This window comes from Dipodomys spectabilis, unplaced genomic scaffold (assembly GCF_019054845.1).
Source record: "Dipodomys spectabilis isolate Male_0828 unplaced genomic scaffold, ASM1905484v1 ptg000138l, whole genome shotgun sequence".
Taxonomy (NCBI): domain Eukaryota; kingdom Metazoa; phylum Chordata; class Mammalia; order Rodentia; family Heteromyidae; genus Dipodomys; species Dipodomys spectabilis.
In genome coordinates, this window is record NW_024870815.1 from 6150015 (window position 1) to 6173920 (window position 23906).

Consider the following 23906-nt stretch of genomic DNA (forward strand, 5'->3'; position numbering starts at 1 on the left):
ACAATTAAATTGGGAAGATAATGAGTACATTTCTTATCAAGCATTGTAGCTTCCTCCTTTGTTTCCCCTTCCTATCCCTTCCCATCCTCCCCCCCAACTTCATATTATTTTATAGATTTATTTCAAAGCTAAAACACCTAGCTATATATTGTATATTTGATTCAGAAAATCACTCATTTATGTTCTTGCTGCTGGGAATAGGACTCAGGGTCTTGTGCATGTTAGGCAAATGCTATGCTACAACTCCAGCCCTGAAAAACACTTACTGCTATGCATTTATGTTTAAAATTTTAATACTAACAATAATCAGCATGGATATTTTATTAAATGCACATACGGGCTCAATGGTGTGGTGCGTGCTTAGCACATGTAAGATCATGGGCTCAATTTCCAGCAATGGGGGAGGGAGGAGGTGAATACACAGAAGATATAAACTCATACCATATATGTCACTTTACAACTAACCTTTCTTTAACCTAATACATCTTATATATTGTCTTAAAGTGGTGATAGAAACATACTGTTTTTATCATCAACACAGTATTCCATTAAATGGAGCATCATGTTTTTTGGGTTTTTTTTTTGGGTCGGCCGTAGGGCTTGAACTCTGGGCCTCTGGGCCTGGGCGCTGTCCCTCAGCTCTTCAGCTCAAGGCGAGCGCTCTACCACTTGAGCTACAGCGCCACTTCCGGTTTTCTGGTGGTTTATTGGAGATCGGAGTCTCATGGTCTCTCCTGCCCGGGCTGGCTTTGAACCGCAATCCTCAGATCTCAGCCTCCTGAGTAGCTAGGATTACAGGCATAAGCCACCAGCGCCTGGCTTGGAGCATCATGTTTTAACCCCAATAATACACAGGCTTACATGGGCTAGCCAAACATGTTTCAACTGTTCTGTTCATCTTAAATTTAATTTTCCTTATTATAACTGATCAATTAAATATATTTTCTCCACTCTTGCATGGTTAACAGGGCTTTTTTATGTAGAGGAAAAAAGCAATCCCCTAAGATTTAAGTCATTCATTTAAGCCTTTTTTTTTTTTTTTGCCAGTCTTGGGGCTTGAACTCAGAGCTTGGTACTGCCCTTGAGCTTCACTTGCTCAAGGCTAGCACTCTACCACTTGAGCCATAGCACCACTTCTGGCTTTTTCTGTTTATGTAATAGTGAGGAATTGAAGCCAGGGTTTCATAGATGCTACGCAAGCACTCTACCACTAAGGCATATTCCCAGTCCTAAACCTTCTTCTTTTTTTTTTTTTTGGGTCCGGTTGTGGGGCCTGAACTCTGGGCCTGGGCACTGTCCCTCAGCTCTTCAGCTCAAGGCTAGAGCTCTACCATTTGAGTCACAGCGCCACTTCCGGCTTTTTTCATTTTGCTTATGTGGTGCTGAGGAATCGAACCCAGGGCCTCATGCATGCAAGGCAAGCGCTCTACCACTGAGCCATCTTCCCAGCCCCAAGCCTTAATTCTTAAATGAGCCCAGTTTTTATAGCAAACTGACCTTTGTAGTAGTGGTTAGTATTTTCATTTTTTTAAAAGAAAGCTATTTAATATACTTTAAACTAATTATTACAAAGACAGAAAATACTATTTGATGTTATGGAAACTGATGATAAAACAGATTTTCTACAAATCCTATCATCCCAAAAAGGGAGAGCAGGGGGTATATACCCCTTGGAGACTATCAAGGGCATCCATGGGCATTTTTGTACTATACCCTGAGCCTACGCAGTAGACTCTGATAGGTTCTACCAGCAAAGCACAGCCCATTCTTTTTTTTTTTTTGGGGGGGGTCCGGTCGTGGGGCCTGAACTCTGGGCCTGGGCACTGTCCCTCAGCTCTTCATCTCAAGGCTAGTGCTCTACCACTTAAGCCACAGCGCCACTTCGGCTTTTTTCTTTTTGCTTATGTGGTGCTGAGGAATCGAACCCAGGGCTTCATGCATGCAAGGCAAGTGCTCTACCACTGAGCTACTTTCCCAGCCCCCAACGGCCCATTCTTTTGAGAAGGTTCCTTCATTAGTGGATGTACTTTACTATTTCATATTTTTCAGGCATACTGGGACAGAACTAAGGTCAGGAGTCAATAAGGCAAAGTACAGCAACACTCTTAAGATCTAAGAAGCTACTGAGTAGCTAAATGGCATTGCTTATTTTTTGTGTTACCCAAACTGTAGATTATAATCTATTATAAAATAGTAGATCCTAAAATCAGTCCAGTAGGTTTCAATCATTTTTGAAAAATGAATACAACAGAAATTAGCAAGATGGGTGTCTGTGACTATTCAGCAAGTTGGGACACCAGGACCTGACGAACTAAGATTCAAAGCCAACATGGGCAGAAAAGTCTGTTGGACTCTGTCTCCAATTAACCAGACAAATGCCAGACTGGAGGTGTGGTTCAAGTAGAGGACATCAGCTATGAGTAAGAAAAACAAGTGAGAAGAAGAGGCTCTGAATTTAAGCCTATAGGAAGGAAAGAAAGAAGGGAAGGAAGAAGAGATAGGAGGGAGAGAGGGAGAGAGACAGAGATGGACAGAGAGAGAGACGGGGGAGAGGGAGAGAAAGAGGCAGAGAGAGAGAGAGAGACAGAGAGAGACAGAGAGACAAATGGAGAGAGAAAAAGAGACAGACACAGAGAGGTGATGTAAGAGGGTGTTATAAGCTGGGTGCCAGTGGTTCAAACCTGTAATCTTAGCTAATCAGGAAGCTGAGATCTGAGGATCATGGTTCTGAATAAAATGTACCTTGGGGCTTGAACTTAGGGCAAAGTATTCTTCATGATCATTTTTCACTCAAAATTGGTGCTCAATTACTTCAGCCACACCTGCACTTCCAGCTATTTGTTGGTTAACAGGAGATAATAGTCTTATGGACTTTTCTGTCTGGGCTAGCTTTGAACCAAGATTCTCAATTACTTAGAAACTTTCCACAATAAAATGAAAAACAACATATAATTTTTTTGTGTTTAGGCTAATTTCTAGGCCAATAGTTTATTTCTAACAAACCTATTGTTCTAATGGAAACCTCATCAAGCTTGTGGTCTCCAGATGCTCCAGGTGTATAGAATGCTACGCCTCCTTTACAGTAGTTAAGTAAGGACTCCGGGAAAGAGCTCATTGAAGGAAGGGACCCTTTCACTCGAATCTGAAAGTGAAAGAACGACAGAATTATTAGTGAAATTGTTTTTATTGTGAAAATACTGTACAGAGGGGTTACATATTAGTGAAATATTTTTAAAGACAACTATGAAAGAATAAGAAAGTTAAGATGAACCACAAATGGAAAACACATTTTTCCTCTGCTATGTAAGGAAAATATCTGCGAAAGTAAGCTGTACTTTCAGGAACTTACCTCACAAATCAAATTCAACCAATTCACTAGATTATATCTCAAAAGAGATAAGAGGAGCTAGGGGCTGGTGACAAATGTCTATAATCTCAGCCTCCTTAAAGGCTGAGATCTGAGGAATGAAGTTCAAAGCCAGCTAGGGCAGAGAAATCCCCCAAGACTCCTATCTCTGATTACCCAGCAAAAAGCTAGAAGTGAATATATACCTCAAGTGGCAGAGCACCAGCCTTCAGCAAAAAGCCAAATAAGAGCCAGATATCCTTAATTCAAACCCCTATACCAGCCTTCCAAAAAATGAAAATGAAAATAAATACCTGTTAAGAAAGGACTTTCAAGCAGGGCGCTGGTGGCTCACACCTAATCCTAGCTACTCAGGAGGCTGAGATCTGAGGATAGTGGTTCAAAGCCAGCCCAGGCAGGAAAGTCCATGAGACTCTTATCTCCAATACACTACCAGAAAACCAGAAGTGACTCTGTGGCTCAAGTGGTGGAGGGCTAGCCTTGAGCTGAAGAGCTCAGGGAAAGTGCCCAGGCCAAGTTCAAGCCCCACGACAGACCAAAAAAAAAAAAAAAGGACTTTTAGATAGATAAGGTGTCATATCTGATGTCCACCTGGGTGGAAAACAGGTAAAAATTCATCTACAGGTTAGTAGAAATCAGGATAAAAGAGGATGTCAGGCCCAGAATCAAAGTGAATTGCACATCTTTGAAGATAGCAAGAGGAGCCCTGACAGGAAACAGCCAGAACTCACTATGCCTTCCCATGCTTTGGACTCACCAATGTCCCATTAGAACAGAGATAAACCAAAGGAAGAGGCAATCTCAGTGATGATGGGGGAAAAAAAGTAAGTGTAGTTCCCAGAAGTTAACTGAGTAGATGACATACTTCTAGCCAGGGTAGGACTAGCTTGAAGACCCGGTCCATAAACCTTAGCTCTTAGCAAAAAGACAGACTCTATATACAGTTATTTAGTATAAATAGCTTGAAATTTATTAATTCATAGCGCAAGACTTCTTGGAAAGTGGTTTTATAGTATAAATACTAGCATATGTCAGCTGTTTAATACAACACATGACCAAGATATTTCCATACCTTCTGCATGACTTTTCTTGCCCATCTCAGCTGCAAGATGTACCACTGTGCTACGGGAAATGAACACCGAGCTGCTCGGAATAGCAAGAGAATACGCTGCAGGATTCCAGATACCTTTTGCCGATTATCTTTTTCAGCTTTCAAAAGGAGATCATCACCATGTTCCTAAGGACAACAGAACAATCATCTATTTAATGTAACTCTAATACAAATATAACATCTATGGGGCTGGGAAGGTGGCTCAGTGGTAGAGCGCTTGCCTTGCATGCCTGAGGCCCTGGGTTCGATTCCTCAGCACCACATAAGTAAAAAGAGGAAAAAGCTGGAAGTGGCGCTGTGGCTCAAGTGGTAGAGTGCTAGCCCTGAGCTGAAGAGCTGAGGGACAGTGGCCAGGCCCAGAGTTCAGGCCCCACAACCGGACCCCCCCCAAAAAAAACAAACAAAAAACAAATATAATATCTATATTTAAAATTCAGGAATTTGTGAGTAGTTCAGTGTGTTAGCTGTCATTATATTATTCACTGGCTACTTAATTAGTAAACTTGAAATATAATAGCCACACTGAGAAACCAACAATTTGACTTCAGAGCTTGCATTTAATATGATAATTGTTATCAGGTTGAGTATTTTTTTAATGGACAAAACCAACTTTAAATTAATTAAACAAATAATGCACTAATCTTACCTCACTAAGAATAGCTGGCTGGGGACAATAGAGTGGAGGAGCTGGAAGATACAAGGTGACAGGCACTAAGCCCCACAGTCTCTTACTGAACTGCTTGGCAGAGTCCATCAGAAGCTGAAGTGTCTCTGAAAGAATGTCTGCATCAGCCATGACTGATGCCTTCAGAACTTCTTGAACTGACCCAAAAAGCAGATTAGCATCTTCCTCTTCAATGGGATCTACCAGACATCAAATGTGGTAAAATTAAGCCAGGTGTAATGGTGCATACCCATAATCCTAGCACACCAGAATCTGAGGCAAAAAGATTGCAAGTTTGAGAACAGTAGGCTATTATAATAAGGTCAAAATCATTACATACTACATCATGAAATATTGCCTCAAAGAAAAAGAAGAACCAAAAAATTTGCACACTGAGTAATGGTTGAAATGTAAAACATCAAGCTTATAGACAAAAAAATTTATGAACTACCCTCTTATTTTAATTTATAAGCAATTAGCCAGGCACCAGTGGCTCATGCCTATAATTCTAACTACTAAGGAGGTTCAAATATAAGGATTAGGATTCAAAACTATCCCTGGCAGAGAAATCCTAGAGACTCTTCTCCAACTAATTAGTAAAAATCCAGAAGTGGAGATGCGACTCAAGTGGTAGAGCATGAAGCCCTGATTTAAAGCTGCAGTACACACACAGTTATGAACCATCAAATCCAGGCAATGGTGACTAAAGAAGCTAAAATCTGGAAGACTGAGGTCAAAGTTAGCCCAGGCAGAACTGATCAGTAGATGCTAGCTCCAAAATAACCAGAAGTGGGGCTGGAGCATGGTAGAGCACCAATCAAGCAAGCAAGTTTAAGATCCTCAGTTCAAACCAAGGTACTGGAGCAAAACAAAATTTAAGTAATCAACTGAGGTATGATGGTGTATACCTATAGCCTGGGAGCTGTCCCTGAACTCTTTTGCTTAAGGGTAGTGCTCTATCACTTTGAGCCACAGTGCCACTTCCAATTTTTGAGTGGTTAAGTGGAGAAAAGAGTCTCATGGGGACTTTTCTGCCCAGGCTGGCTTTGAATCACTATCCTCAGATCTCAGATTCCTGAGCAGCTAGAATTACAGGTATGGTCCACAGGCACCTGGCTATATCTATAATCTTAACACTCAGACGTTTAGGGCAAGAAGGATCTCAAGTTCAAGGCCAGACTGGGCTACAAAGCAAGGCCCTGTCTCAAAGTCATCATTGCCATCATCATCATTGTCATCATCATCATCATCAGTATTAAAAGGGATAGAAAATCATTCACACTGTTTTGTTCTGGGTTCAATTTTAGATTCTCCTATAATTAATTACCAATATCATCTTCATATTTTTTATAAACTTCTTTCAACATGCTAATATTATTTATACTTATAAGTATAAATATAATATCACAAAGTTTCTATTAACCTGATATACATGTCAGAAACTTATGAAGGTAACAAACCTGTAAACTGTTTATATTTTGACCTAATTTCATTTTTTGCTTCCAAAGAGGCTGGCTGACCTAAAAAACACTGCAATTTTTCCTGGAAAATCTGTGCTGGGGTCATTTTTAATGGTAGGTTCACATCCTTTTTCTTAGACCTGAAATGAGACATTAAATTAAGAGAAATGAATCTAAATTTTGAAAAAAGGATTTTACCCATCAAGAACTAAATATGAAAAATTAAGAAACTATGAAGCTTATTTGTTTCATTCACCCTACATTAAAAAGAAGCAAACATTAGCCAGATATCAGTGGCTTGGGCCTGTAATCCTAGCTATTCAGTGAGCTGAGATCTGAGGATCTGTTCAAAGCCAACTAGAGCTGAAAAGTCTATGAGAATCTTATCTCCAATTAAGGACCAAAGAGGACAGAAGTGGAGCTGTGGCTCAAGTGGTAGAGCTCAAGCTTTAGGCACAAAAGTTCAGGGTCAGGTCCTTCCTGAGTTGAAGCCCTAGGACTGGCACCAAAAGAAACCCCAACAACATCAACAACAACAAATATCATGTCTGGGATTAACTCTCCCACTGATCATGTGCTCTTTAAGAACATTACTAACACATAGGTATGCTAAATAAATATTTTAAAACATAAGCTACTGGTGCATACTATCCAACACATTGATAGCAGATATATATTTAAGTTTAATTAAAATTAACTTCGAAATGTAACTTCTTGGTCTCCCTAGGCACATTTTGAATGCTGTTTTACTTATAGCTACTGGCATCCACAATGGACACAAAACACTGAAGAAAGTTCTATAGGAAAACGGTGAACTAAAAAAATCCACATACACGACTACAAACAGGAGAAACATAAAATACTTTAAATGACACTATTATACCATATCTTAAGCTTGCTTTAAAAATACATTCCTTGAGCTGAGTGCCAGTGGCTCATGCTAGCAATCCTAGCTACTCAGGAGATTAAGATGATTTGAAGCCATCCCAGACAGAAAAGCTTGAGAGACTCAAGCAGTAGAGTGTCATCCATGAGTGAAAAATCCAAGTGGGAGCTCAAAACTCTAAGTTTGAATCCTTGAACTGATGTGAAAAAAAATTAAAAATACATACCTCATAGAATTTTTATCATCATTACAGAACAGTTGGAAGGCCACTCCAATTGAAACAGATGTCTTCCAGTCTCCAAGTTTGTGTGCCAGCCACACAGCCTCTGGAATCAGGCCACCAATCAATAATAGTTCAAGGGCATATTCAACTGTCCACACATTTGAGAGACTCTGATCTCTAACAACACTGGCCACCTTAGCGTGCTGCAGAGGAATGAGTCGAAGGGCCTGCTCTGTGAGTAAGTTAAAGAAAATGGACATTACAATTACAGACATATATCCAAACTCATGCAGTCTTATATGGTATATTTACCATGTGTAGTTATCTCTTTAGTTAGTATGTTCCACAAAAAGCCACAAGGCAGATACACACAAAATAAGGTGAAATAACACTACATCCTAGAATAGTTTTTGTTAAAAAAAATCTCATTAGTGGGTTATGAAACAAATGCCAGTATTATTTGTATGTGTGTGTGTGCCATCTAAGGCTTGAACTCAGGGCCTGAGCACTGTCCTTGAACTTTTTTGCTCAAGACTAGTATTCTACCACTTCTGGGTTTTTTTGGTGGTTAACTGGAGATAAGAATCTCAGGTACGGAAGTGGCGCTGTAGCTCAAGTGGTAGAGCACTCGCCTTAAGCTGAAGAGCTAAGGGACAGTGCCCAGGCCCAGAGTTCAAGCCCCACGACCGACAAAAATAAAATACAATAAAATAAAACAGAATAGTCTTTTTTTTTTGGTCGGTCATGGGGCTTGAACTCTGGGCCTGGGCGCTGTCCCTCAGCTCTTCAACTCAAGGCGAGCGCTCTACCACTTGAGCTACAGCGCCACTTCCAGTTTTCTGGTGGTTATTGGAGATAGGAGTCTCAAGGTCTTTCCTGCCCAGGCTGGCTTTGAACCACGATCTTCAGATCTCAGCCTCCTGAGTAGCTAGGATTACAGGTGTGAGCCACCAGCGACCGGCAAAAAACAGAATGGTCTTATAAAAAAAAAAAAAAAAAAAAAAAAAGAATCTCAGGTACTACTTTGGAAAGCAGTATGGAGGTTTCTCAAAAGACTCCACATAGAGCTCCCCTATGACCCAGCAATCCCATTTTTGGGAATTTACCCAAACGATCAAAAACAAGGCTATACTAAAGCTGCCAGCACAACTATGTTTATCGCAGCATTATTTACCATAGCTAAGATATAAAACCAACCCAGATGCCCCTCAGTAGATGAATGGATCAAGAAAATGTGGTATATATATACAATGGAATTCTATGCCTCCATCTATTGCCCCATTTGTTAGCAAATTGGAAAGATTTGGAAAAAATTATATTAAGTGAAGTAAGGCAGGCCCAAAGAAACATAGGTCTCATAGTTTCCCTTATTTGCAATAACTAGTATATGTCTAGGACAAGCAGAAAAGAGCAAAAGCTATGTACATATGACCATATAAGATGATGTTAAGTGAAATGAACTCCAAGACAGGGACATAGTGGTTTTTTTCTTGCTATTGTTTTTAACATACTTATAATGTACTATGTGATTTTTTTTGTTTCTTTTGTATGATCTTCCCCCATGGTATATCCCGTTTTCACTCTATTTGATTCCAGTGTCCTGCATCTTAGACTTTTCTAATTTGGGGAGGGGAAGAGAAAAAACAAAATGCTTAAATAGCAATACAGTTTGACCCATTGTAACAATGAGATGTATAAGACATTATGTTGAAAACAAACTTTATAACTTGTGGGGGGGAAGGGAGGAAGGAGTTGGGAAAGTGGGGGGGAAGGGACGGTAGGAGAAAAACAAAGGAGGAAGTAACAATGCTCGATAGGAAATGTACTCATTACCTTACTCATGTAACTGTAACTCCTCTGTATACTATTTTTACAATTAAAAAAACACATTTAAAAAAGAAAAAGAAAAAGAATCTCAGGGACTTTCCTGAAAGTTCAATCCTCAGATCTCAGCCTCATGAGAAGATGGGGTTACAGGCATGTGGCACCAGCACCCAACTAAATGCCAGTTTTAAAAAAAAAAAAAAACAGGAATAGAAAAAAATGTGTTTTATATATAAGTAAATTTTAAAGAGATATTTGTGATAGAGTATACACATAAATAAATATACACTGTCACAATGCACAATTTATTACTGTGAACTGCTCTGACATACATGTCTGTTTTCATACTAGATCATGTAACTTAGAGGGAAGATAGAGCATTTTATCTGAATTTTTACCCACAGAGTCATACAATTAAAAGCAAAAAGCCTGCAGAGGAGTAGAAATGTGGCTCAAATGAAGAATGCCAGCCTGTACGGAAAAAGCCAACAAAGAGCATGAGGCTGAGTTCAAGCCCTATTACCAGCACATACACATGCACTAAAACTGTGTGGATTAATCAAACATATAAAGTGTTTGGTATATTAGTATTCATTGAAAAATAGAGGAGGTAGATCAATGATAGAGCTCTTGGTTGGCATATGTCAGGCCCTAGATTTATTTCCAGCATCACTAAAAAATGAAAGGAAAAGTGTTTGCTGGGAGCAATGGCTCACACCTGTAATCCCAGAGACTCAGGAGACTAAGGCAGGATTCTTGGGTTTAAAAGTTAGAGACTAGGGCTGGGAAGGTGGCTCAGTGGTAGAGTGCTTGCCTTGCATGCTCAAGGCCCTGGGTTTGATTCCTCAGCACCACATAAGCAAAAAGAAAAAAGCCAGAAGTGGCGCTGTGGCTCAAGTGGTAGAGCGTTAGCCTTGAGCTGAAGAGCTGAGGGACAGCACTCAGACCCAGAGTTCAGGCCCCACGACTGGACCCAAAAAAAAAAAAAAAAAAACTAGCCTCAATAATACTGAAATAAAATAGCACACACACACACACACACACACACACACAATGCCAGTCACTAGAGAGACAGAGATATTAAGGATAATGATTTTAGGCCATCCTCACAAAAAAGTTGTGAGATGTCATCTCAACAAATAAGCTAGGCATGGTGGTACAAGCTCATCTACATGGGAGGCATATGTTGGAGGATCATGGTCAGAAGCCACTTCAAAAAAGAGGGAGAGAGAGAGAGAGAGACATTATCTGAAAAATAACTAAAACAAAAAAGGGCTGACGTATAGCAAGGTCCTGAATTCAAACCCCAGTACTGCCAAAAAGAAAAGAAAACCAACCAATAAAACTGAAAAGTATGGGGGCTGGGAAGGTGGCTCAGTGGTAGAGTGCAGGCCTTGCATGCTCAAGGCCCTGGGTTCGATTCCTCAGCACCACATAAGAAAAAAGAAAAAAGACGGAAGTGGTGCTGTGGCTCAAGTGGTAGAGCGCTAGCCTTGAGCTGAAGAGCTGAGGGGCAGCGCGCAGGCCCAGAGTTCAGGCCCCACGACCAGACCCAAAAACAAAAAAAACAAAAAAACAAAAACTGAAAAATATGATCTTTATTAAAATCTCTGAATAAATGACAAGATTCTAGTCTGGCCTTTTTTTTAATTACAGTAATTTGAAGCAACTTGGAATATGACAGAAATGTTATTTTAAAAATACAGTTTGAGGGGCTGAGAAGGTGGCTCAGTGGTAGAGTGCTTCCCTTGCATGCATGAGGCCCTGGGTTCAATTCCTCAGCACCACTTAAGCAGAAAAAGCCAGAAGTGGCACTGTGGCTCAAGTGGTAGAGTGCTACCCTTGAGCTTAAATACTGAGGAACAGTGCCCAGGCCCAGAGTTCAGACAACAAGACCAGCCAAAAATAAATAAATAAATACAGTTTGAAGTTGAGCATAGTGACTTAATCCTATAATCCAAGTTACTTGGGAGGCAGAGATCTGGAGGGTCACAGTTCAAGGACATCCAGAAGAAAAGTTTTCCTGAAAGTGTATCTCAACCAATCACTGGGGTTGGTAGCATATTCCTGTCATCCCAGCTTTATGGGAAGCACAATGGCCAGGGCCAGTGGTACATGCCTGCCACCCTAGATATGAAGTAAAGTAGAAATAGGAGGGTCATAGTACAGACCAAAAGTAAGACATAACCTCAAAAATGACCAGACACACAAAAAAAGGGGCTTAAGTGGTAAAAATGCTTGCCTAGCAAAAGCATAAAGCCTTCAATTCAAATCATGGTACTGCCAAAAAAAAAAAAAAAAAGACACCCATTTTGGTTGAGCATGGTGGTACATGCTGTAACAGTATACCTTCCATAAAAGAATTTCTTTAGCCAGGCACCAGTGGCTCATGTCTGAGGCCAGTTTGAGAGGCTGAGATCTGAGTATCATGGTTCAAAGCTATCCCAGGCAGGATAGTCCATGAAACACTTATCTCCAATAAACCACCAGAAAACCAGAAGTGGCGCTGTGGCTCAAGTGGTAGAGCACTATCCTTGAGCTGAAGAGCTCAGGAACAGCGCCCAGGCCCAGAGTTCAAGCCCCACGTCCAACAAGAAAAAAAAAAATCTTTAAACATATGTGCAAAAGGCAAGGAAGGAATTCTTCTCTTACCACACTTTACCTGTTTTGGTGTGAAGTGGAGGAAGAACATTCACACTGTGAGGTGGCAAAATGCAGAGCAGCTGATTGGTGAAATAGGAGGCCATGAAGCGAGCCATAGACTGGACAACTCTTACTGCAGCCTCAGGGTTGACATTTCCAATCAAGGCAAACTCATGAGACTTCTCAGGATCTAAGGAACATAGCACAGGACCAAAGCAAGTCCTGATGAAACTATCAAAAAGTAGGAATATTCAAGTTCATTATATAGGAAAAAAAATAAAACTAAAATTTCTTTTTGATAGAAACAGTTGTAGTCCATAAATGTTGTAATAGTTCTTCTTGAAGACAGTAAGAACAGAAATAATTCATTTGCAATTATAAGCATATACAGTTCACAACTTTTTTTTTTTTTTTTGGTCGGTCATGGGGCTTTAACTCTGGGCTTGGGCACTGTCCCTCAGCTCTTCAGCTCAAGGCGAGCACTCTACCACTTGAGCCACAGCGCCACTTCCAAGTTCACAACTTTTAAGAGGTTTGTTTGTATAATAAAAACTTTACAAAATAATACTTCCATGACAGACTTGGGACTCACTACAAAGATTCATCTGAAAAAAAAAATCACCAAAGCAGTGATAAGTCACTTGCTCTTAACAAAAAGTGATAAAACAGAGCTTCTTAATGTTTTTTCAATACTATAAGATCTGAGGATTTATGCCCATTAGTTACAGTGCTGTACTACTGTAAAATTCTTTGAGGAGGTCATGGCAAGAATGTGTAGGGCAAGGGAAAAAGAACAGAAGGTAGAGCCACCAGTACCTGGTTCAGAATTTTTTTTGTGACTTCCCTCCATCACACTACTGGTGGCTCAAACCTATAATCCCAACTACTTAGGAGGCTGAGATCTAAGGATTGCGTTTCAAAGCCTGACCAGCAGGAAAGTCCATGAGACTCTTATCTCCAATTAACCACCAGAAAACCAGAGGTGGCGCTGTGGTTCAAGTTGTAGAGTTAACTAAAGAACTGAGGGACAGCACCCAGGCCTAGAGTTCAAGCCCTATGATCAAACTCCGCCCCCCCCCCAAAAAAAAAAAATTCTGGGGTTGAGCAAAGTATGTGGCTCAGTGGTAGAATGCATGCTCATTAGCAAGCTCAAGACCCAGATTCAACCACCACACCAATAATAACAATAAATTAATAAGAAAATTGGAAAGTAATTCTAGGATTGGGGATGCAGCTCAGTAGAAAAGCATCAGCCTGTTATGTGAAAGGTCCTGGATGCATTCCTAGCCCAATAAAAAGGAATAATGGTTAACTGGGCACTAAACTAGCCTACTCAGGAGGGTGCAACTTTCAGGATCATAATTAAAGTCAGCCCACTCAGAAAAGACTCCATGTTCAATTAACCAGCAAAATGCATGGTTGTAGGTATGGCTCAAGTGGTAGGGTACCTGCCAGCCATGAGCATGAAAGCTGAGCCCTGGAACAGACATCAAAAAGTGGGAGGGGTAAGGTTTAAATTCTGAACATAGTACAATGCTTTTAGTAATGGTAGCCTTATACAATAAAAATTAAATCATAAATACACATACATACAAATACATGATGACTTTTATAAAATAGGTGTGAAGAGAGTTAATATAATAAACCTAACTTTTTGAAATGTCTGCTTATTAGGCTGACCTTTGGCTGACACCTCAGAAATTGGATTTGGGGATTTCTGCCATGTTAAGTAAGAATTGCTCACTGAGACTGCATTACTTGGAGAAAGAAAAAATGAAAGAAGGGAGGGAGGAAGGGAAAGAAGAAGGGTAGGAAGAAAAGAAGGACAAGGAAGGGACAAAATAGGGGAGGGAGAGAGAAGGAAAGAAGAAAGGAGGGAGGAAGGAAGGAAGGAGGGAGGGAGGAAAGGAAGGAAGGAAGGAAGGAAGGACAAGAAAGAAAGAAAGAACAAAAGAAAGAAAGAAAGAAAAAAAGAAAGAAAGAAAAAAAAAGAAAGAAAGAAAAAGCAAAAAAAATAAATGGAAATGCTGAAAACATTTTTCTTCTTAGATTATGGCATTTGAGTATGAGCTGGGCAGAAGGGGCTGATAGAATGTGGCTTAGTGGTAGAGTGTCTAGCATGCATGAACCCCTGGGTTCAATTCCTCAGTACCACATAAACAGAAAAGGCCGGAAATGGCACTGTGACTCAAATGGTAAAGTGTTAGGCTTGAGCAAAAGAAGCTGAGTTCAAGCCCCAGGAGTGGCAAAACAAAAAAGAAACAAACAAAAAAACCCTGAGCAGTGTCATCTCAATTGTTCTTACAACTCTTCTCCAGGAAAACCAAGCACATCCTGCTTTTCTCCCATGAGAGAGGGAGCCTGCTTTCCTCCAGGCTTTATGCATGCACTTTTCCCTTTGCAGATTCCTCTATGACTTCTTTCACTGAGCACAACTACTCCTGTATTCTGAGACCTGCAGGTCCTCCAAGCGAGATCTCAAACCTGGTGAGTTAGTCACAGGACCCTAACTAGACAAGTACATGAGAAATATATTTTAAACAGGAACCATTAAAAATTAAACCATGAATGTTTGTATGTCAATTTATCCTGAAAGCTAATCATGCGAGGGCAGAATTGTTGGAAAAATAACTATCAACCATCTAAAAAGTCATACCCAAGCTGGGTGCCGGCAGCTCACACCTATAATCCTAGCTACTCAAGAGGCTGAGATCTGAGGATCGCAGCCAACCCAGGCAGGAAGTGTGAGAGACTCTTCTCTCACGGACTTTCTTGCCATATAGCTAGTGAGAGTAGTGAAAATTTCTGGAGGACAACCTGACAACTGGGATTAAGGACTGAAGCTGTGATCTTTGATCCAATAAACTTATTTTGGAGACTTTATCCTAAATAATTATAATGCTCACAAGTATTTAGTCAGCACTTCTGAAGCAGTACATATGGAGCAAAAACATAAAATGTACAGTAATGGGGGAAAGTTTCTATAAGTATTTTCTTCATCTTTCCTCCTCCTTCTCCTCCTCCTGCTTCTCTTCCTCCACCTCCTCCTCTTCCTCCTCCTCTTCTTCTTCCTCCTCCTCCTCTTCCTTCTTCTTCCTTTTTTGTGCTGGTCTCTGGGTTTGACTCAGAGCCTGAGAATTGTCCCTGAGTTTTTTGGGTTTTTTTTTTTGTTGTTCAAGGCTAATAGTTCTACTACTTTAACCACAATTCTACTTCCAGCTTTTTGGTGGTTAATAGGAGGTAAGAGTCTCATGGACTTTCCTGTCTGGGCTAGCTTCAAACTGTGATCTTCAGATCTTAGCCTCCTGAACACTTAGGATTACAGATATGAGCCACTGGAACCTGAGCTGAACAGGTATTTTTATTTTTTTTATTTTTTTATATATTTTTTTATTTTTTATTGTAAAGATACTATACAGAGGGTTACAGTTACATGAGTAAGGTAATGAGTATACTTCCTATTGAGCATTGTTATGAACAGGCATTTTTAAAGAATATTTTTAAATGAAAATTGTTTGACATTGAAAAACATCATAATATTAAATTTCAAAAGATCATAAAAGTGGGAAGGGGTGAAAATTACAAAATAGAATGTCAGTTGTAGAGCACTTGCCTTGCATGCTCAAGGCCCTGGGTTCGATTCCTCAGCACCACATAAGAAAAAAGCCGGAAGTGGCACTGTGGCTCAAGTGGTAGAGTGCTAGCCTTGAGCTGAAGAGCTGAGGGACAGCGCCCAGGCCCAGAGTTCAGGCCCCACGACCGGACCCAAAAAAATAATAATAATAATATGAATTAATAAATAATAAAAAATGGGCTAGGTTCTAGTGGCTCATGCCTATAATCCTAGCTACTAGGGAGGCTGAGATCTGAGGATTGTGGTTTGAAGTGAGACAAGTAAGAAAGGCCATGAGATTCTTATCGCCAATAAACCAAAAAACCAGCCGGGCGCCGGTGGCTCAAGCCTGTAATCCTAGCTACTCAGGAAGTTGAGATCTGAGAATCACGGTTCAAAGCCAGCCCAGGCAGGAAAGTCTGTGAGACTCTTATCTCCAATAAACTACCAGAAGTGGCACTGTGGCTTAAGCGGTAGAGCACTCTCCTTGAGCTGAAAAGCACAGGGACAGCACCCAAGCCCAGAGTTCAAGCCCCACGACCCACCAAAAAAAAAAAAAAGACAGAAGTAGAGCTGTGGCTCAAATGGTAGAGGGCTACTAGTAAAAGAATAGACAGAGCCCATGGATAGAGCCTGGGATGGAGCCTGTGTTCAAGCCTCAGGACAGAGCACATAGACACAGACACACAAAAATGGTACTAACTCTTTCTAGAATGTTCTGATAAAATAGGCCTTTCATGCCTGGGAATATGGGTTAGGGTAGAGTGCTTACCTAGCATTCAAGAAGCCCTGAGTTCAATTCCTTAGTACCACATTAAGAGAAAAAGCTAGATGTTGTGCTGTGACTCAAGTGGTAGAGCCCTGGGCTTGAGCACAGAGAGGCTGAAGGACAGAACCCAGGCCCTGAGTTCAAGCCCCAGGACTAGCAAACAAAAAACAAAAAATCCTTTCAGACACATTCCTATTCATTTCGTATATCCAAGAGTTTCTTGTTATGCAATCATTAGAAATATATGTTAACTCACATATATCTTTTCCTCTAGATACTGCTGAATTTATATATATCTCCTTGAAAAAGAACAATCCAGAAATGCTGCAGTGTCTTTAACAGATTATAAAATGACTCAGAATACCCCCCCCCCAAAGTAATTTTCTTGACTTTCCTAAACTATTTAAGGAACATGTTATAAAGTACATCAAAAAAAAAAAAAAAAACCAACACTTTGGTACGTGATACTGTATATAACAAGTAGGGCTGTGAGGAAAGTCGATTACTGCTAATTCCTGGGGATTCTAAGCCTGAAAACAAAACAAAATTGAAAAACTCAACATGATCCTTGTGATCAAGAAGTTTACAATCTACAATCTAATGTATTGTAACTCAGTCACCATTGAAACAACCAACTTTTACATATATATAATTTTATATAAAAATTCATAAATATAATAAAACATATAAATGAACAACCTTTTAAAAGGTATACCTGAACAATCTTCATCTTCTTTCACAGGTAATTGGGACTGTCTCAGTATTTCTCTTACTAGCTGATCACATAATCCTTGAGCATCATTTAAATTATAGCTATAAAGGTGGCAGTATAAGAGAGAAAGATAATAGCGTATCTGAAGAAAACATGTCCTTCTTCCTCCTGGTAAAAGGAAAGAATTAAAATTACCTTTAAAACATGTGAGTATGGCTGGGAAGGTGGCTCAGTGGTAGAGCGCTTGCCTTGCATTCATGAGGCCCTGGGTTCAATTCCTCAGCACCACATAAGCAGAAAAAAAAAGCCGGAAGTGGCACTATGGCTCAAGTGGTAGAGTGCTAGACTTAAGCTGAAGAGCTGAGGGACAGTGCCCAGGCCCAGAGTTCAGGCCCCACAACTGGACCCCCCAAAAAACACAAACAAACATGTGAGTAAGAGAGTATTTGTCAAGTAATAGTAAATACAAGTATACAAGTTATAAACTTTTCTGTATCTGTTTACCTTTAATAAGAAATTCTTTTAAAAAACAGATCAGCAATACTTTGTTCTTTTTCATTTTAAATTCTGAATGATTTTCTTTCATGAGGTCTTATGACTCAGATTTTATACAAAGAGCATAATAGCATCTAGCACTAATGTCCATTAATAACTTCTTACTCAAGTACACGTAGTAGAAAACATGCCAAAACCCCCTAATGTTCAGTCTTTCTGAAGAAGCAACTACCCCAATTATGCTCGAACACTGATAACTGCCTTCAAATATCTGAAAACTATTAAAACTCACACTATGACTGCCTACAACTTGTTTCTTCCTGTTTTTGTTTTGTTTTGTTATTAAGTTATTAGGATTTGAACTCAAATTCTTTTTTACCAAGTAAATAATTCTAGCTTTATGCAGTATTCAATGTACCCAGATCTTAATTTCTCAGTAGTGTGGTCTTGTAAACCAAGATATAATATTGTGTGCAACTTCCAGAAAAGCAGCTCAAGAGAGATTAACTCAGCCAGGCACTGGTGGCTCACGCCTGTAATCCTAGCTACTCAGGAGGCTGAGATCTGAGGATCATGGTTCAAAGCCAGCCCAGGCAGGAAAGTCTGTGAGACTCATCTCCGATAAACCACCAGAAAACAGGGAAGTGGTGCTATGGCTCAAGTGGTAGAGTGCTAAACTTGAGCTGAAGGGCTGAGGGACAGTGCCCAGACCTAGAGTTCAAGCCCCATGACCAACAGAAAGGAAAGAAAGAAAGAAAGAAAGAAAGGAAGGAAGGAAGGAAGGAAGGAAGGAAGGAAGGAAGGAAAGAACTCAGTTGGAAGATAAACCCTTTGTCTTTCTACCTTCCTCCTGCCTGGTCTTCATCACTAAAACGATCACTGAAATTCCAGCGGTGTTTGTTTGTTGTTATTTAGTTTATTTTGGAGTTTTGCGTGTGTGTGCGCGCGCGCGCGCACGTGTGCACGCACACACACACACACACACACACACACACACACACACACACACACACACGCATGCTAGTCCTGGGCCTTGAACTTAGGGACTGTGCACTGTCTCTGCACTTTTTTGCTCAAAGCTAGTGCTCTACCACTTGAGTCACACCCATACTTCTGGCTTTTTAGTAGTTAATTGGAGATAAGAGTCTCACAGGCTTTTCTGCCTGGAATGGCTTCAAACCGTGATCCTCAGATTTCAGCCTCTTGAGTAATTAGGATTATAGGTTTGAACCACTGACATCTCCAACACTATGTATGTATGTCACACAATCTAGTTCTATGAAACAATTTACAGCTTACCAAAATTGCTATGTCTTCTCAGGCCTCTTATTTTCAGAGTACTATGTCCTTTATTAAACCATTTCCACTGCCTTAACTGGACAACTTCTACTTATTTTGTTTACTTATTGAGACAAGCTCTTGCAATATAGCCCAAGTTAGTCATGATCCTTTTGACTCCACATCCCAATAACAGGATTACAGTCATGCCCCACAACTGGCTTCTGCTCCATTTTCAAAGTCAGCTCCTCTTGGTTTTCCTTAGGCTGATGCTTCTACTTCAGCCTCTAATTGTGTGATGTACACTTTTGTGCTACAGAACACATACACATATATAGTGATTCAGGGCAATTTCAGGGTAAAGTTATTTATTTCAGTTATCCATATTGCCTTTTAAAGTGCCAGACATATAACAGGCATTCAGTCAGTATTGACTTAAGAAATAAATGAAACATACAAAGATACAACAGCTGAAAAATAAATGTCAAGACTGGTCTGACAAAAGTTGGAAAATAAATGTAAAAACTGGCCCAATCTGACCATGAAGTAGCTGCAGTGAGGGCTTGCTTATAGTCTCCAGTGAAGAATTTTGTCCTGTAAGCCAAACACTCAGCTCTGTATCTTAAAAAATGTCGCCAACTTCTAGAATCCTATATCCTTATTAAAAACTCAATGCATATCATAATTAACCCAATAATTTATTTAACAGGGAACATAAATTATTTAAGGGCAGGGAGCCTTAGCTCCATGATTGTCAAGTGGTGAAATATTCATCCAGATATATGTAGTTCCTCTAAATGACAAAAAAAAATGTTTCTTTTAGGATCTGTATCTCATTTTTCACTACCAACAATCAACCACAAGTTTCACTACTAACAACATCAGCAAAAAATCCAGATAGAAGGCAACTTAGAAATTATTAAAAAAGATTCTTAGCCATAAATTTCAAGACAAAGAATAATTTTAATTAAGTATTGAGAAGATGTTTCCCATAATATGTAATCCACTTGTGTAGGTTATTGTAAGAACTCTGAATTTTGGAATTATATTCAAGCTTTACAGCAAATTAATATATTTTCTTAACAATATTATGACACATATCATTTGTTAATTCCCTACCTTTTTCTTGGGTTTCTTGTAGAGCCTTTTTCCATAGTTGAACAGACTTTTCATATGCTCCTAACAGGAAACACTCTTCACCTGGTTTATAACCAACAATTAGTCATAATAAATTATATAATTTCATAAAAGCTTATTTTAAAATTGTAAAAGCTTGTTTTAAAATTCATTAGATACAGTTCATCTGGATATTCTTTTTTTTTTTTGGGGAGGGGGGTCCAGTCATGGGGCCTGAACTCTGGGCCTGGGCGCTGTCCCACAGCTCTTCAGCTCAAGGCTAGCGCTCTACCACTTGAGCCACAGAGCCACTTCCAGGTTTTTTCTTTTTGCTTATGTGGTGCTGAGGAATCGAACCCAGGGCCTTAGGCATGCAAGGCAAGCGCTCTACCACTGAGCCACCTTCCCAGCCCTCATCTGGATATTCTTTTAAAAACCAAATAATTGCAAACAATTACAAAATCAAAGCTGTAGATCATTTCATGTATTTATAATCAGAAGTTGCTTATAAGATACTGACCATTGATAGACATAAGTTCTGGGGCTTGGTTTAAACCACCTCCAGCAGTCTGTAAGTTAGCTTGTATATGACATAACAGGGATTTGACAGTAGATGCTTCGTGTGTCATCTTTTCAGTTAACTGTCTGTCACATGCAGGAATTCGTTGACTTAATTGTGCTTGATACCATAAAGTATTTTTGTATAGTATTCTCCAGACAGCAACCAATCTGCATACAAAATTAGGTAAGCACCAAAACCAAATTTCACACTAATGGTAAAAATTAGTTTCATCTACTTTATGGCCTATTTTTTTTCTTCACTGATAAAATACTAAAGCTCATCATAAAATATAATAACATTGTCTTATTTAAACATAATACAAAATCCAGTAATCAAAAATGAGTACTGAGCTAGGCGCCAGTAGCTCAAGCCTCTTATCCTAGCTACTCAGAAGGCTGAAAATCTGAGGATGATGGTTCAAAGCTAGCCAGGGCAGAAAGTCTATGATAGACTCTTATCTCCGATGAACCACCAGAAAACTGGAAGTAGCACTGTGGCCCAAGTGGTAAAGTGCTTGCCTTGAACTGAAGAGCTAAGGGACAGCACCTAGTTCCAGAATCCGAGCCCCATGACTGACAAAAAAAAAAAAGAGTACTGATTTGTAAACATACTGTCATGCAAGTTTTTTATGCAAGTCAGCTTGCTTGCTTATGGCAGGCACTTTATGACTTAAGCCTTATCTGCTAGTTAATTAGGTATGATTCTTTTGCCCAAGCTGGCTTCAAACCATGATCCTCTGATATCATCCCCTTAGTAGCTAGAATTGTAGTAATGAGCCAGTGACACTAGACTGTGATACCTTTTTAAGACTCTTAACAAAGCCAAAATCTTTTAATAATACCATCATGAGCGTCAAGGAAAAAAGTATGTGTGCTATATAACATTTGGCATAATCCTAAAATAAGTTTTGATTGCCAAAGTTCATTGGAATTACACCAGGAGTATTGGCACATGCTTATAATCCCAGCTATGCTAAGTGGAGATAGGAGCATCCGAGGTTTGAGTCCAGCCTGGACAAAATTATCAATGTTCCAGTTCAAAAACAGAATGCAAAATGAAAAGAATGAAGGGAATGGCTCAAATGGCACAACACATGCATTAATAATCACAAAGCATTGGGTTTAACCATAAGCATCAAAAGAAGTTTTTAGTTTAAATTCTGGAATTAGTAGTAATAGCTACATAAACTTAAAATTACAATACGAAACACAAAATTGCACACTATAGGATGGTGACATATTCAGAATTTTAGTGGCATTTTATTTTTTTTAAGTTAGTGATTATACCTATGACCTGGCTTGTGAACAAGATTGGTTGTTTGAGGATGAATCTTGAAAGATGAGTCCCAAGACCTGTTTTCCTGAGAACTACTGTCTTGCAAAATAGGTACCACCAGTGACTCTTGATCCACTGCCCTTCCATCAGCTGGTGTGGAAATAGCAACAGGTTGAAGATTATATATGCAATTTAATTTTTCAGTCACCATTCGGAGTAAATAAAAACAGGCTAAAAGTTTCTCTGAGAATAACTGATTCTTCTCTTGCTGAGTCAAAAAAAGTTTGACAGTATTTGAGGTCAGCTTTATCAAATGTCCTATATCTTGTTTGTATCTCATATCCCAATACTGGATCGATAAGCACTGATGAAAAAGTTGAAAGATACAAAGTATCCATGCATTATGTTTAAGACTCTTGCTTAAAAAAGAATCAAGTTTGGGGAAAGGACAGTTTATAAACTGAAGAATGTGGAAAAAATGAGTGATACAAGCTACTGTGCAATTTAACATTATTTTTTTTTCAGTCACATGTTTTGAAATTCCTATAGTCCATGCTGAAAGTAGATTTTTCTGGATAGAATTCAGTTCTGTTATGGCTTGGTCAGTAGCCTTAGTATCATCCTTTGCATGTATTGTATCAAACATAGACGCGAATTCCAATCTCCCTTCACTGGCACTGCTAAAGAGCAAGTTATTTTTTTGATTATAAAAAGGAAATGAGTTGCTTGCAAATTTTTTGTCTTCATTAGTTTCTTCTGCCTCAAAATCCTGAACATGAGGGAAAAAATAATAATACCAGTTAAGGCTTATTCACAGAATCATTGATGTTCTTAAATTTCTCTTTTCTTTAACAAGAGAAAAACAAATGTGTTTCTTAAGGTCAATTTTCAATTATTCAAAGTAAATGAAACTTGTGATTAAATACCTGAGAGTCTGCTGTTTTTTCATGTAACTTCATTGTTTCTTCAGCCTGCAAAAATCTCGGAATAGTAGAATCAATTGAGTTTTCAATTCCTTGGTATTTTAGCAGGCTAGACCTTAGGGAATCCAGTGATCGTAAATTCAGCCCTTTGCTTTTTGGCTAAGGAGGAAAAAAGATTCTCAACAGATTTTATAAGTCTACTACAGCAATTAGAAGTTCTAGTTTTAACTTTGAAAGGAATAGGAAGACAACTTTTTATCAATGATAATCAAAAGCCCCATACCTTAGATGATGTCACACTCTCATACATTTTCTCAAGCCTCTGGGTTGAATCAAGTAACAGTGATCTCATAAGCAATGATGGAGACAGGTTATCAAGAAAGCGAAGGGTAGTAATCATATATCCATCAGAAACAATAAGGTAGGGTAAACGTGAGTGTGCTTTTACAGAAAATCTCTGTCTCAGAGGGTCACTATCAGAAGCTGATGAGTCTACAGGATTATTTGAATCTTGAAATGTAAACTGCTGTGGTCTGACAAACAAACATGAAAATGTAAGAATTAGTAAGAGAAAAATCTTAAAGGAAGCAATCATATTATTCCAAAGATAAAGAAAAATGAAAAATGTTACAGAATGATGTGAAAGCAAACAGATGAAACATATCCAAAAACACTAAATGTGTATACATACATAAATACATACATACATATATATACATATCTATGCCAGGAAAATATAATATAGAGTAAAAATAGATAACTATTTTAATAGGTTTCTATGCTTTAAATACTTTTTCTGAATTGAGGTATTTACTGTTTTATTTGTAACTTATATACAACCTATCTCATAACAGAATTAAGGCAGCTTTATTTTATTAACATATGTTTAAACATGCTTATTTTATTTTATTAACATATGTTTAAATATGCTTATAGCAATATAAGTATGAGCTATCAGTATAATTGTTACTAAGGAGGGGGGAAA

The 23906-nt window shown here is 39.1% G+C and overlaps 1 protein-coding gene across 1 annotated transcript in view; it reads right to left on the reverse strand.

Moving 5' to 3' along the window:
- The window catches only part of Cplane1 (ciliogenesis and planar polarity effector 1), a 98523-nt gene that overhangs the window by 56345 nt on the left and 18272 nt on the right, over positions 1-23906 (reverse strand). Inside the window, exons 12-23 of the mRNA XM_042690597.1 lie at positions 23205-23454; positions 22925-23080; positions 22010-22767; positions 20682-20890; positions 20165-20245; positions 17276-17440; positions 12198-12368; positions 7715-7943; positions 6603-6742; positions 5125-5342; positions 4440-4604; positions 3004-3142 (exon numbers count right to left, since the gene is read on the reverse strand). Coding sequence (XP_042546531.1) covers positions 3004-3142; positions 4440-4604; positions 5125-5342; positions 6603-6742; positions 7715-7943; positions 12198-12368; positions 17276-17440; positions 20165-20245; positions 20682-20890; positions 22010-22767; positions 22925-23080; positions 23205-23454 — 2681 coding nt within the window. The remainder of the gene's footprint in view (positions 1-3003; positions 3143-4439; positions 4605-5124; positions 5343-6602; positions 6743-7714; positions 7944-12197; positions 12369-17275; positions 17441-20164; positions 20246-20681; positions 20891-22009; positions 22768-22924; positions 23081-23204; positions 23455-23906) is intronic.